The sequence below is a fragment of the Ambystoma mexicanum genome, chromosome 10, assembly GCF_040938575.1.
Source record: "Ambystoma mexicanum isolate Mex_15411 chromosome 10, UKY_AmexF1_1, whole genome shotgun sequence".
NCBI lineage: Eukaryota > Metazoa > Chordata > Amphibia > Caudata > Ambystomatidae > Ambystoma > Ambystoma mexicanum.
The window spans coordinates 152,953,840-152,970,073 of NC_090932.1; the positions used below are offsets into that span (position 1 = coordinate 152,953,840).

General features: G+C 43.7%; 1 protein-coding gene across 5 annotated transcripts in view; it reads right to left on the reverse strand.

The window, feature by feature from the left end:
• Window positions 1-16,234, reverse strand: part of ADD2 (adducin 2) — a 573,955-nt gene that overhangs the window by 398,766 nt on the left and 158,955 nt on the right. For 4 of the 5 annotated variants that reach the window (XM_069617650.1, XM_069617649.1, XM_069617648.1 and 1 more), the window contains one exon: window positions 10,942-11,080. In XM_069617650.1, coding sequence (XP_069473751.1) covers window positions 10,942-11,080 — 139 coding nt within the window. The remainder of the gene's footprint in view (window positions 1-10,941; window positions 11,081-16,234) is intronic. The other variant, XM_069617651.1, reaches the window with a different exon arrangement.

A 16,234-nucleotide genomic window follows, 5' to 3' on the forward strand; every position in this document is an offset into this window, starting at 1 on the left:
TCATGTAACAAATGATGTTTGGGAAAGCCAAGTGGAAAATATCAATTTTTTTCAAAGGGATACTTTTCCAATAGAACTGGATGTGGAATATTTATTGAATCACAAAGAAAGACATGTTATAAAAATGAATTTAAGAAAAAACAATATTACAATTAGTAATCTGGGGATAATAGAAGTGGAAAGATTTAATTGGGGAACCTGGGGGGAACGCTCAATAGTGGGTTTGGCTGTCCTGGTGCTAATCATGGGTGGATGGTTGATTGTGCTATCAGTAAAAATGAAAATGTTACTGATTTTACTAGCTACGTCAGGAAGAGAAAGATATCCCAAAACACATGCATTTTAAAAGAAAAAAAAAAGAACAAGTGGTTTTTAGGAATTGGCTTGGATTGTAACCAAGTTCTAAAAACAAAAGGAGGCTATGTAAGGATATTTGGCGTGTTACAGCACAGAGTACAGCACTACTGCACAGGTAGCAATTTTTTTTGATGCAGCACCACCACATGGGTGTGGTGCATTGCTATATGTGTTGCCAGAGTAACATGGACATATAAGTAAAGACAGGCTATTCAGTCAAAAACGATTTTTACATATAAGATGCAAATCTATTTTTACAGTTAAAAGCACACATGTGCACATTCAAAAATGCACACTATTTTTCACCTGAAATGCCTATATTGCAAGAGACACATTTGAAAATTAATAACTAACCTTATTAATAGCTAACCTGACTAATAAAACTTCATTTAACATAACCCACTAATAAAAATGTGTCTCCACTGCAGAATTAGGCCTACTCTGAAAGTGAACTTTTAAACGCACATTCATTTTTTTTTCTCTGCTGTCCTGTCCACATAACTACAGGAAGCAAAGAGCTCGAAGGAACAGGAAATCAGTTTGTTACAATTTTTACTGTAGAAATGAGCCATTGTGTAGTGAGGGAGGAGATGACAAGATTGATTCTGATTGGAGCAGCGTCATAGCAAGCATCATGCTAGAGGCTGTGATTAGAGTTTTGCTGGGGAAGCTTGAGGAGAGGGGGAGAACAATCGAGATCTTGCAGAGCTGGGAGTAGGACCTGTTTCCTGGCTGAAGCATTCATGCTGCAAAAGCTGAGAATTCCAGACAATAACCCCGGTTTGAGAACGGCAGACGCTTGTTTTCACTGGGGTTAATCTTCAAGGGAGCCAAATTCAGAAAGAGAATAGCCGGAGAAAACTCATGCTGAACACATAAAGTAATTACAGAAGTGTGGGAGCTGTGCGAAAGTGTGCGAAACTGTTCAGTCAGTGTATTCGAGGGAGTCCCAGTCCCTTATCAGCATATTTAATGTTACCAATTGAATATATTCTCGCAGCCCTCTCATTTTATCACAAATAATGTTGTACCATTTCATTTATTTCTGTAAAAAAAGGTCAAACTGTGTTTAAAGGAGAGTTCCGGGACTTTTTTTTTATTGTCCCTACGGTTCGGCCATTTGTTTTTAAGCATAACTCGGTCGATCGTAGAAAACTTTCCTATGGACCTTACCCGACTTTTCGTCCATTAACGCACTCGAAATCAGCCGCCATTTTCTGATAATCCTATCATTTCCCCCCATCGCCCTGGCTCACCTGCTTTTGCGGCACTAAATCAAATCCCCCGCCCCTGAGCCTGACATCAGCAGACGCGTACCGCCCATTTCCCAACGCCAAAGCACGTTTCGTGTCAACAATCGCTGCGCCTCAGCTAATGAACTGTCGCCATGGAAATGGCAGGACGCCTCTTTCCTCAATAAGTATAAACACACCGTTTCACAACACACAGCAGCAGATTTTCGATTCCATTACTCTCTGTGTGTTACTTTGAGTATTCTGTGACTCGTTTCTGTGCTCTGGTCAGCTACCTTCGTTGATTGTAGCCCGTGTGAACAGATACCAGTACCACCGCTATAAATTATTTTACTTTCTTTACCACACAATGGCTACAATAATGCCGTATATGTACGAGCCCGAGTACACCGAGGAAGAACTACTGGAAAGGCAAGCACGCGAAAACGATGGGGATTCGGACGGCAGTTGGGAGGACCAGTCAACGGATGAAGAGCCTGGACCATGTCGCATGGACGGCGTCTCCACCTGGTGCACGTGCAATCGGTGCGAGCTAATGCCAACTGAGGAGAACTGCTGCTGCCGTGAAAATTCCGGGTGCTTGGCCTACATTTCGGAAGGCGAGCCAAGTCCGCAATGCATCACCGAGCTGCCAGAGTTCAGGGAAGCCTGCCTCTCACGGACCGCGTTGAGGATGATGATGGTGCTTATGCACGAACTTTGCGGCACTGTTCGTCCGCGTAATCCGAGTAACGAGTAAGTATACTCTGGTTGTGATGTCAGTGATGCCACTACTATTTCATGGTCGTCTCATCATTCGAATGCATGTAAATTGGTTCCATGTTGTGCATTTTCTAGATAGAATTTTTTTCAAAGCAGAATGACATTTTTTACCTGAATCGACAGTGATAAGAAAGTTGTCATTTTAATACAGTTTGCATCTTTCATTTTCACAGGTGGTACAGGCTGGTGGCCTATCGTTGCTTCACTTGGTGGCTTCACGGGAGGCTCGGACACCGCGTTCGGAGAGTAATACCTGCCTGTGCGGTACTTGCCATTAGACAACATTTCCCCAGCGACAGTGGACAATACCGCGGATTTTCCCTGGATGTGCTGCAACCGCAACTTTACAATGTGTAATGTTTTATCCCCCCTCACGCTGGACGGCCCCCTGCAATCCACATAAGTGTGTCTCCATTCACGAGTCTTCCTGTGTCTTGTCTGCACGACCACCGCCCCAATCCACCCCCCGCCCTATCAAAGGCAGTTCGCACCGGGGTACTTGTGCTGGCAAGTGGAGCTGTCAGGGAGCGATAAAGGCCAAGAGGTGCCAAAGACCATGTACACTTCAAAGTGGTCTATAGAGCATGGGTTGTTGTTCCCATGTCTACCGCCAGACCCCGTGTCTCCTGCCAAGCATCCCCCCTCACGCTGGACGGCCCCCTGCAATCCACATAAGTGTGTCTCCATTCACGAGTCTTCCTGTGTCTTGTCTGCACGACCACCGCCCCAATCCACCCCCCGCCCTATCAAAGGCAGTTCGCACCGGGGTACTTGTGCTGGCAAGTGGAGCTGTCAGGGAGCGATAAAGGCCAAGAGGTGCCAAAGACCATGTACACTTCAAAGTGGTCTATAGAGCATGGGTTGTTGTTCCCATGTCTACCGCCAGACCCCGTGTCTCCTGCCAAGCATCCCCCCTCACGCTGGACGGCCCCCTGCAATCCACATAAGTGTGTCTCCATTCACGAGTCTTCCTGTGTCTTGTCTGCACGACCACCGCCCCAATCCACCCCCCGCCCTATCAAAGGCAGTTCGTGTCTCCTGCCAAGCATCCCCCCTCACGCTGGACGGCCCCCTGCAAACCGCATAATGCCACGACATATACACGTCATTCATTCACAAACACACCCCTGTTTCGAATTCTTTATAACCCACTTCATATTTCTAATGAGAACTACTTTGCGCTTTGCTAGTCAACCCGTGAAGGTGCTGGTTATCTGCTCTTCGTCTCTGTGAACTTCCGTGACCACTTCGAGTAAACTCGTCAGTTTGCAACCTGTGAACTGCTCCCTGTTCTACGACAAGAAACTACTCTGATCCCTGCATCTAACTGTTTGCTCGTCAAGGTAATTTCTTTTCGTTCAAGACAGTACATGCAAGAAACTATTCACATGTTCTGAGTTTAGTCAAATTATTTTTCTATTTTTTTAAAGTTATTGAAATACTTATCCGCATGTGAATAACGTGTATAGTTCCAAGAACCAAAACATACCTTGCATTGAACCTTTTATGTGTCATTTAATTTTTTAACACATTGGTATTCATAGAGAATTGTTGATCTTTACTTTTCAGAACTTTCCACAATGCCTGCCTGTTCCATTGGCGGTTGCCCTTCGAAGACCCATAATAAATCTGAAGGTACTATAATGCATGTTTTCCCTAAGACAATAGATCAGATAAGAGAATGGGTCCGATATTGCGGATATCCACCCTCTGAGCTTGAAAGTAGAGTCCTAGAAGTCTTTGCGGACAAGAGGGGTGATCGATACCGCATCTGCAGCAGGCACTTTACCTCTGACATGTACTCCACATCATTGCTAATAAAGAAGAACACACCGCGAGCGAGGCGAAAATTGCTCTCAACCGCTATTCCCACTCTATTCGTCCACATCCCTCCACTGGTGAGTCAAGTTTACGTATTTATCTCTCGGCCTTGCGGTAGTGTGTAGCATCAGCTAACAATAATTTCCCCATTTATGTATCCACTCAATATGAAGGCGGAAGATTCTCCATCCGTGTCGTTATTGCAGTCATCAGCCACTTCAAGCGCCTATCGGGTAATCTTACTTGGCTATTCTGCCACTGACTTGTTTTAGGCATGTAAATCAATAGTTTTAATTTATTGTGTAATTATTTTACCTAATGGTACACCCTTGTACTCGTCCTCTAGTCTTTGTTTTCAGTTATAATTATTGTTATCCAAAATAATTCAAGTACTGTCTTTCAGGGAGATGCTGAGGAGTCCAACGTATTGACGACTACCGTTGATGTCACTCAGATGCTCGAGGTACGTTTCAGGACAGTTCCATCGATGGAGATCATCAGATCTTGCATTCTTGTAGCGTGATTGTTACACACAATGTTTCTTTCGTTTTTAGCCATTGATATGTCCTTCTGTCGTCGCCCTCCTATGTGTCTTCTTTTTTCAATATTGTGTTCATTACTAATGAAAGTCCTATGTTTCAGGGAGTCGATGGAGCATTAGTCCAAGAAGAAGGGGGAGCGTGCAGTTACGGGTCGGCGCAACAGCTTGCAGAAGTGTGCACCGCAGTTACATCGTCCCTTGATGTTCTTATGCATTTCGAGGTATGGATACTGACAGTTCGATGAAGCGAAATCATATGACGTGATTACATCCGCTATACTTCCTTCTTTATTAACGCAAGTACTATGTTTCAGGGAGATGACGGAGCTTCTTCTACAAGAACATCACCCCTAGTAGTTGATGCAGATTTCTGGGTGGTGACACTTCCAACGATCGAGCAAATCGAATCATATTTAGATATCCATTATTTATTTTAGACAACTGATCATTTGTGCAGGTCTATTTAGATGAGCCGTTCACGCCTGCACAAACTTTCTGTTCTTTTTATCAAAATAGAAAACCATACTAATGCAATTACTGTGTTTCAGGGAGTCACTGAAGCATCATCTTCAATAATATCATCAATGGAAGTCTATGAGGAGCCCGAGGTATGGATCTTGACAGTTCCATCTAACTAGATCAACAATGCGTGAATAATTGTCGTTTGAATGTTCTACACAAATCGTTCATTCGTGTTTTGCTATTGAGATGTACGTGGGTATTGGTCCCCAAGTACATTTTGTGTTTTCGATATTATTATACATACTAATGAAAGTTCTATGTTTCAGGGAGTCCATGGAGCGTCAGTGCGTGATGGATGTGCTTATCAGGAAAACATAGTCGTTGCAGCGCAAGAGGAAGTGGAGACATGCACACACGAGTCGGAGCAACAGCGTCCTGATGTTGAAGTTCGAGGCAAGAAAGTTTCAAAGAAAAGAAAGCAAAAGAAGGTTAGTGTCCTGGTCACTATATTATGTTGTTTTTCACTGTTAATAGTTCAATACTGTAAGTTGTGTTTAAACTGAACACCCCTTTTCCAATCTGTCCTCTAGTTGCGAGTGGGTGTACGAACTAGATCTACACAGACAGTGAAGCGAACGAGAGATGTTGCTTGTCAAACCTTTTGGCAGGGACTTGAGACTGGAGAAGCATCGTGCCAATGGGAAGAATATGAAGTGATTGACAACGGAGCTATACCACAACCAGCCATTGATAGTGAATGTCCTCCTGGTAGTTCGGATGCAGTCGGAGATCAATTCACAGAATCCACACCCGCAAAAACTAAGACCGCGAGAAAGTTGAAGAAATTGTTTTATTCACCCATCGCCGGAGAAGGAACAGATGTTGCAATGGAAGAGAATGAAGTAGACGACAATGAAACACCATCAATATCACTGAACATAGCGGAAGACGATATCAGAGATTCTACCTTTCATGTGAGTGACATGTCCTCAACGTTACAGGCCGAACCAGCTGGGATGCAGAGTGACAGTATAAGGAAAGAGGCCAAATTCATTGTATTCGATAGTAGTTTGATTGATATTATTATTCGGATTAAATGTGGGCATTTGGTAGGTGGGGAAGTATGTGGGGAGCCATTGATTAATGTGACTCGTGCAATTCGAGGCACTAACCTTAAAATACATGCCACGTGTACAAAATATCATCCTTTCTCATGGTCTGCACAACCCATGCTGGGGCAACTGCCAGCAGGCAATCTACTTTGTGCAGCGGCTGCACTTTTTACTGGTTCAAGTTTTAAAAAGTTAGAGTCTTTCTTTCAGTTTGTGGGAATCCATTTCATTGCGAAAACTCAGTTCTACAAATACCAAACCGATTATCTATTTCCAGCCATTAGCGAAGCTTGGAGAATGGAAAAAATGTCTATTGATAGTACATTCGCGGGCAAACGGTTCAGGCTAGCCGGTGATGGACAGTGCGACAGCCCAGGATTTTCAGCCAAGTACTGCACCTACCACTTTCAGGACATGGAAAGTAAGAAAATTGTGAGTTCGGTGGTCGTGCAGGTGTCACAAAGTACATCCTCAGTGGCCATGGAGAAAGTTGGCTTTGTAGCATCATTGCAAGAACTACAATCGCGGGGAATGGTGATCGACCTGATAGCCACGGACAGACACGTTTCAATTGCCAAGACAATGAGAGAACAGTACAAAAATATAAATCACCAATTTGACGTTTGGCATCTTGCAAAATCAATCAATAAAAAATTGTCGGCTGCAGGTAAAAAAAAAGAATTGCAAGGTATTTCACAGTGGTCCAAGTCAATCAGCAACCATCTTTGGTGGAGCTCAAAAACATGTGGAGGGTCGTTGGAAATTCTACTGGAAAAATGGCGGTCAGTAATGCCACACTGTACGAACGTTCACCGATGGAACACGAACCAACATTTCCACAATTGTGAACATGGCCATTTGTCCACAGAGGAGGCACGGAAGAAGAAGTGGTTGATTCCTTCATCACCCACTCACAAAGCCATTGAAAAGATTGTATTTGATAAAACTATAACAAAAGCTTTGAGGGGACTCACGGAATTCTGCCACACAGGAGATTTGGAGGTGTTCCACAATATGTGCCTCAAGTACAGGCCAAAACGATTGCATTTTGGCATGGAGGGCATGATAAATCGGACTCTTTTAGCGGTCTTGGCACATAACCATAATGTTGGCCGTCAACAAAGTAGGACGACCGGAACTTTAGGGACGCTTCGCTACAATAAGGCCTTCACTAAAAGAAGTAAACAATGGGTGATCAAACCAGTGTTTGAGGATATGCAATATGAGTTTATTGAGAAACTTATTGTTGACGTCCTAGATAGGCACATAAATGGAGTTGTGAACGAACCTGTGCAGGGGACAACTGCATTGCCACCCAACATTGCCTCTGTTCCATGTCCACCTAAAGAAGAACTCATTGAGAAATACACATCACGGTTTAAATGATTGTAATTTGATTGTCTGTTCTCTCGAGTCTCCTCATGTCGCAGGCCCATTGAATATGTGTATCTATCCAACCTTGTTCATTTGCGCATTAAATTAAACCAAACAGTAATATAAATCATTTTTCAAAAAATATAGAATGTCTCCGTATTTATGGTTCTGTGGGGCTGCAAAGCACGCAGACAAAATGCAAAGATGGAGTGTAAATTTCAAGTCCTGTGAGAATGCCTTACACTGAATGTATCTAACTAGGAATGTGTGCTCGTTCAAAGTGAAGGTCAGCTGCTTTGATTTTTTCTCGGGTGCCAGAATGGCCCACGACTCAGTATAAGGTTCTATTGTATTTTGACCTTGACAGGCCGGGACCACGTAAGAAACGATAATGAATATAATTTCAGAAACGAAAGCCATTTCATGTTCGTTCATTAGAAGAAATAACGTCGGCATAGAAGGAGTGGTATTTCGGGGCTGCCCTACGCACAGACACAATGGAAAATGCAAATATAATGTAAGTAACTCTTTAGATGAGTTTATACCGCAATTTAATTACTATACAGTAGCTTTAAAGACGGGTTAAGTTGTACTTGTTCGTTCTATGTGGCATATTGTTTTGTACCGCGCACTATCTTGGGGAGAACCGTCTACTTTTACGGAAGCACCTCAAAACCTTTGCTTCTGCTTTCTCTCTCCCTCTCGCCTGCTACAACTGGTCCACTGTCTGCGATCTCGGTCCTGGGCCCTCCCACTCTCCACCTGCACTCCCTGTCAACCCCTGCACTGAGGGACTGTCTCAGTATCCTACAGCCCCCCCTTGACGTTTAAAACCCAGTTGCACTGTCCTAGTTATGAAATAATTTCCCGACCGAATATATAAAATGAATAATTTTAATAAAGATCTGATGGTGAGACTAATTTCATTGTTTATGTTTTTCAAACAGGTACTTCACCCATTATTGACTGTGTCACGAGTACCAGACACCGGCGGATGGCTTTTATAACCGCCAGTTGCTTCTCCGCGTGAACAACGTTACCACCCTGACCATTTTATGGGACGATCGCCAAGTACAAGTATGCCCTTACGCGGTACTAACGGCTAGATGCAACATACAGACCGTTGTGGTGGCCTAGTGCCTCGTTGTTGGAACAGCCATGCGATTATCAGTGCGACCGAAGAGCTTATTTTATCGTAAACCAACACCCTGTTTACTGCACACGAACATTGCTTGCCTCAAGACGAACTATTTTGGATCGAGAGCAAATAAAAATGAAAATCGCTGAATATTCTCTAAACATTTGATGTCCAATAAATGTACTTTGCCAAATGTACAATCTTGCAGTTTGCTTTTAAACCACAGTTTCATATTCCGAATTGTGGCGCTGTATTGTGAGATGATCTAAGACCCTGTGTACAGCAAAGGAACCTCGCGTGCCTCAAAACGAACTTTTTGGAACGTGAGCAAATAAAAAAGAAAATCGCTGAATATTCTCTAAACATTTGATGTCAAATAAATGTACTTTACCAAATTTACAATCTTGCGGTTTGATTTAAAAGTACAGTTTCATATTGCGAATTGTGGCGCGCTGTGTTGTGTGAGCTGATCTGTGTTGATTTCCGGGTTCTGTGTGGAGTCGCGTAGAAGACGCCTGGGCGCGTTTGCCTACGCAGCACAGTCACGTCACGGATAGAGGCGGGGAATATGAATGTTTTGATAAAGTCTGTTTCAGGGGCGGGGGATTTGATTTAGTGCCGCAAAAGCAGGTGAGCCAGGGCGATGTGGCAAGTGATAGGATTATCAGAAAATGGCGGCTGATTTCGAGTGCGTTAATGGACGAAAAGTCGGGTAAGGTCCATAGGAAAGTTTTCTACGATCGACCGAGTTATGCTTAAAAACACATGGCCGAACCGTAGGGACAATAAAAAAAAAGTCCCGGAACTCTCCTTTAAAGGAAATTTCTATAATACAAAAATATCTGAAAACAGATAGCTAGTGTGTATTATTTCTCTCTTTCATTTTGCATGGGAAAAGGTTTAAACGTGGGTAGATTTTTAAACAGTGCAATTGTCATTTTAAAACAGATGTGTGCATGATTATATTCAGTATGGACAGTTGTGAGTGACTGTTTATAGCATAGCTTGTTGGAGGTACATGAGCCAACGGGAAGAGAGACTCTCTGGACATAGTTCCATACCGTATATAAGGTAGTGGAAATTACCACAAAAATACCACAATAGCCCATGGTGGCACACAACACTAACACTGAAAATGTGGTATCCCTAAAATTTAGGCCTGAGGTCTCTCTAGTGATCAAGAACAATCTAGATAAAAAACAAGGGATGTTGGATATTGGGGCCACAAATAAACCAACCACTATACCAACCAACCACACAAATTATCGCGCACATTATCTAAATAGGTCTGAATTCTGAAATAATGCAATGTATTATTGTTATGTGTGACCCAATATGAATACAGAGAGTGATTATTGCTAAAGGTATTTTGGCGGTAAGAAAATACCGCAAAGCCCCAAATATCCACAAAATACCCAACAGGTTCTACATGTGTTATAAGTTTACATGCTCACACTGTAATCTGTCTGGAAGGCTGGAATGTACTAAATTAACATTGTTGGTGAAACTGAATTTTTAACCGTTTGCACCGATGAACAAAAAGTTTACCAGCAACTCTGAGTAGTTCCTAGAGAAAGATTGTTCAATTGGCAATGATGTTACTATTAGTAACTCTCACTTGCTCTTCTTTTTCCAAGAGTAAGTCAGGAGTAAGCCAGAGTTACTCCTAGAAACATCTTTGTAAATAGAGTATTCTTTCTATTGGAGCAAGTCAAGAGCAAGTCAGAGTTATTACCAATCACTCTCTTTGTTAATCAGCCCTTGGATGTATTCCCTCCTTTAGTTTTCAACATCCATTTAAGAGACACCCTTCCATAGAGACACATTGTCTTTGTTAAGATTAGGCCTCTTCATTATATCAAATACTGTCATTGTTTTTATTAGTTTGATCATTTATCACGTATTGCACCTTCCGATCTACAAAATTCTTTGGTCTTTTTATTGTATATGTGTTCACAATGTATAGCTATTGATGAAGACAAGCCAAAAAAAATGTTTGGGGGATAAACAACTTTATAGGCGAAAAACCTGACTGACTGTCTACAACCGAAAAAGATTCTTTAACCGGCTGAAGTACATGCACCAATTACAAGCCGAAATAAAAAAGCGTAATCTACATACCGACAGGAGACGCATGAAAGATCGAGGGAGCCGCAGTTGCCATCAAATCCGCTATTTGTTTGAGAGCCCAGATGTTGGACGAGTTGTTCCCTTTCTTCATTTGCTCCTGGATGAGAGACTCCAGTTCCTCCCTAAAGGACTAGACAAACAAACCACTTTAGAAATTACAGTGAACACTTGAATGCAGAAAACAAATGCCAGAATGGTTATGCAGATGACACTCATTTAAGAAACGCAGCACAAGATGTATTTAACAGTTGCACAATCATAATGAGGGCTGGTGCGAAGATTTATGTGCTCTCAGGTGAACTTTTAGTTTGGTACTCTCCCACCTCCTTTTCCATTGTGCGGATTTGCTGTTTTTAGTGCCAAACTAGCCCCCTTGGTGTTCACCTGCTGGTGACGCCCTAAGCAGCTTTCTTATATTGGCTTGCAGTTAACAGGGGTGGAGTGGCCTATAGGGAACTCTGGAGATTTCCGGTAGGCCTCTGCACCCTGGGCCTCTTGTGTGTGGTAACCTATTTTAATTTCCTACTTTCTCACAGGAAAAGGGTTGCGCTTGCTGAAAATGTGTAATATGTGGCCATTTTGAAAATTATTTCCAGGGCCTCTTTTGGTTCCCAGTCCACCCCTGGCAGGTAAACCCGCTCTGAACACCAGAGCTGTGTGTTGCAGTCACAGGCCCACGCCTTCCCTCCCTCTGCAATGCGACCCACATCCTGCCCCGCTAGCCGTTGCAAATCCTGTCTGGAAACCCCACAATCTCTGGCTTCCAGGTCAAGCTCTCTGTCTCAACGGCATGTGTTGGACTCCTAGACTTCCTCACTCCCAACTAGCACATTCCCGTTTATTGGCAAATCCATCAGGACCATATCTTGGGAAGCCCGAAATACCACATTTGCAGACAAGGAGCATAGAGCAAAGCACTAGGCTGTAGGCAATCATCTGCTCCTTAAGTCAAAGTATTGTGGTGGATCAGCATCCCCCGAGACACGCTATTGGCATTCTCAGTCTGTTGTCTCTGTTGCGCCACACGTGATTGCGTTCATGGGGCCAGAGCTTTTTAAGAACGGTGAGATACAGAGGACGAAGGGTCAAGAGGAGGAAAAGACTGACGAGTAGCTGCAGCAATTCTTGTGCCAGGTTGGGAGAGGAATGAGGAGTCCCATGCACACCAGGGAGAACACACAGAAACAAACAAATGGGAAAACATTGAGAGCGGGATCTGTGCCCAGAAGGGTCATGAGTAGAACAATGGGGAAAGAAGGAAGGAGATTGATGTATGTTGGGACTTGTAGTCCATTGCCTGCTGAGACAGACTGAAAACAGTATAACAATGGGAATGCACGGGCGACAGCCCAATTCATATAATCATTGAAAGTGGGAAAGACAAATGTCGGTTGGGATCTGTAGTCCATGGTCCCTCAGAAAGAGACTTCAATCATAATGCTAGAAAAGTTCAGGCCCCGTGATAGACTCAGTGAAAAAGTCTGATGCATGTTGGGACCTGTAGTTCATGTTCCCACTTAGAGAAACTTGAATCACTATAACAAGGGGAAGAGACTAGGCCAAGTCAGGAAACTAAAGGTGAAAGTGAAAGATGCATGTTGAGACACCAGCCTCATGAGAAAGTGCACAATTGTTTGAGTTCAACAGTTATTGAACGTGTTACCCAAACAGAAGTGCAATATTGTCTAAGTTGTATTGTATTTGTCATTTATATAGCATCCTCTCCCCATTTGCATGGCCTCAATGCGCTTTTTGGTTGGAACGTCCTCAGGGACCGTAGTCCATGTGTGGAAGATTCTGATAGTTGATTTATAAGATGCCTGTGTGCATTTTGCCAGGTTAGGAGTTATGTGGCTGGCTAAGCTCCAGTAAGCAGCCCGGAGATCAGGCACATGGGCGGGTGCTGTTGGTGGTTTAGGATAGAGTGCTAGTGCCGGAAATTCAATGTGTGCCCAGCTAGACCGACATTTATCGTAGGTTGTCGCTATATACTAATGGCAGAGGTGTTGAGGTATGTAAGGGGTTTCAGTGTGGATGGCTATGCGAGCTGCTAGGCTGGAATTGCATAGCCATAGCTCCATTCTAAAGTGCAAGGATGTGTGTGCCTGCAGCCTGTCTCTACAGATGTGGTGCAAGGTATACATACATTAAACTCGGATGGTGTTCGTCTTCAATGTCGTTTTACTAGGTGCAATGCGATTGGCTGGTCTCGCCAGTTGTGGTCTTCCTAGATTGTAAGTCTGAGCAGGGGAGTAGGGGTCTGGAGGGACGTGTGAGTGATGTACGATCGTCTGTGGGTGAGGAGTGAGGCGAATTTATCATGGTGTGCTGCTGCGAATGCTGCAGGCATCTGTGGAGTTTGGGTGGATAAGTGTGTTATTGGGTTTGGGCCAGTGTTTCTGTGCGCGTATCAAAAGTCTAGAGTGTTAGAAGGTTTCAAGAGGAGGAAGGAAAGAGCCAGGTGTTGAGGGCTTTTCTGAATGCCAAGTGACTGTCAATGTTGCAGATGTGCAGGAGCAGAGAGTCCCAGATGATCCGGGCTTGACCTGAGAAGGAGGATCCGCGTAGTCTGGTGCAGTTGTAATGTGGGAAATCTGGGAGAGATGCTGTGCCAGATCTGAGTGTCTTTGAGGGGAGGTAGTGAGTGATTTTGTCTTGCAGGAATTCCGGGCTGGTGTTGTGGATGGCACAGCGAGTGATGCACATGGCTTTAAAGGTAGTGCATCTACCAAATGGAGCCAATGGAGGACTCTTAGTGTAGGGCTGATGTGTTCTCTGAGAGGGAGGCTAATGAGCAGGAGGGCCACAGCATTTTGGATTATTTACAGTTTCCTTAGCACATCCAAATGGCGGCACACCAGCAAATGTAGAATCACCTAGATTTAAGATACCTGGATAGAGGGGGAAATGCCTAAAATGTAGGCACAACAGTGAATGCAGTAACACCTAGATTTGGGATGAGTGGATAGAGGGAAAAACGCATAATATGGGGGCACAACAGTGAATGCAGTAACACCTAGATTTGGGATGCCTGGATAGGGGGTAGAGGGAGAAACACCTTGAATGGGGACACAACAGTGAATGCAGTAACACCTTGATTTGAGAAGAGGGCTTAAGATGGGGACCCAAGAGTTAATGAAATGGTACTTAATGGTTTGAGTGCAGCAGTGGTAGGACTATTACTCACTATCTAGCAAACCCTGGTAAGCTATGTAATGAAGCTGAGAGGGACGATAGGGCTTTCCAGAATACAGTAATCCCCACCCAGACCACTCTTGCCTTGTCAGTTTCTGCTGGTTGATGGTGGCAGGCTTCCCAGGCAAACACCGGCAAACACGGACTGGAGCTGCTTCTATGTAAGCTCCCTTTTGCCTTGGGGCCCTTAGCCAATGGTGGCTGCATGGGCAGGGGTATGCCCTGGAGGACAATCCTAAAATGGGTGCCTCAGCTAATCAGGGGAGGTAGAGTGGGGTGGAAACAGGAAATTTGATGGGACTTGAAACAGGTTTTAAAGGCCCTGCAATGATAACGTGCGAGAGCGCTGCCCAATTTAAATTAGAGAAATATATTTTTTTTTAACGTGGGCAGAAGTCGGACCACGCAATTAACCCATCCACAAGGTTGCTGCTACAAATGCACGCCTCGCGATTGCTACGGAGTTAGACCCCTGCTGCAAACCCAATTCCTGGGTTGCAAGCCAGTCAGGGGCGGTGCGTGTTCTGGGGGGATGGTCGAAACAGGAAATTCGATGCGACTTGAAACTTGGTTTAAAGGCCTTGCAACAATAACGTGCAAGAGGGTGGCACAATTTCAATCAGAGATAAATGCTTTTTTTTTTTAAAGTGGGCAAGGTCGGACCAAACAATTAATTAATCTACGAGGTTGCTGGTACAAATGCGCACCTCGCAATCGCTATGGAGTTAGACCTCTGCTGCAAACCCAATTCCTGGGCTGCAGTCCAATCAGGAGCAGTGGGGGCGGGCTGGCAAGGGGTTGGAAACAAAAAGTCTGATGGGGCTTGAGAAAGGGTTTAAAGGCCCTGCAACGATAACACATGAGGGCGTGGCACAATGTTTAAAACACAGAAAAATGTTTTTTATAAAGTGGGCAGAGGTTGGACCATGCAATTAACTCACCTACGAGGTTGCTACTACAAATACGCACCTTGTGGTCGCTACGGAAATAGTTTTATAGTAGACAGTGTTGTGCGTTACTTTACCTGCATCTAGTCATTTTTCATGTGTGTTATTGGGCCTATAATAAATAGTATAATTCTTGGTGTTTCACTGTGTGGACTCATTGTGGACCCCTTACCCCACTCAGCTAGCCTTGACCACTCTCCACGTTGCCTTGCTTTGTGTGGTCTCAGCTCAAATAATAAAACCCTATTATACAACAAGGGTGGCCTCCTAAACATCTGTCCACAAGGCCAGAGTTTAGAAATCCATTCTACCAGTGTAGTCAAAGGCCTATGTAGTAATTGTATACTTCCTGTCTAACTTAAATTATTACAGTGCCTTGTATAAGTCTCGCTGTAGTCTTAGATAGCCCCTACACCCACCCGAGTCTAAGCCTTACTGCTCAGTCACATTACCTTGAAGGAGATTGGATAGACAGTGTATTTTCCCTGTTCACTTTAATAGGGTGGTCTCTAAGAATCCCTTTGCTCAAATGTTAAAACACAAAATATTCGTTGTGAGACAGCAGATTTCTGGCTCATTTATATTCACGATTGGTACTTCTTATTCATTTTCGAGTGTATGTTGAACTAACAATAGGCGACACTTTGTAGCCGTTTGTGCGTGCCTCTGCTACCACTTTTGTACAATAAGACACAGATCATTAGTGAGCGGCTTCATTGTGGGGTACAAAAGATGGACTGAAAAAAAAGTAACATGCACTTTCCTGCATATTGAACATTCTGCAAACATTCATTCTTTCTAGGAACATCTTTCACAGTTTAGTGCCCTTTTTGTTTAAAAAGCCTGAACACTAGAAACCATTCTGGGCCTCGGCTGATGGTCCAATATCTATCCCAACTCAAATCATAATTTTAGGCTTATTTTAACCCTAACTCGAACCACAAGCAACTGCAAGTGTCACCTAAATATATTAACCTTGCTTAATGCTACTTAACATGTGGGGGATCCTTTACTTTCTGCAGTCTATAGGAAACTATCTCAACTTATCCAGGAGGAGAAAAATATTAAAAGGTCACATTAACATTGCTGTTAATGTTTCTTCATGAGTTAATTTTTTCCAATTAAATATTATGCCATCAAGT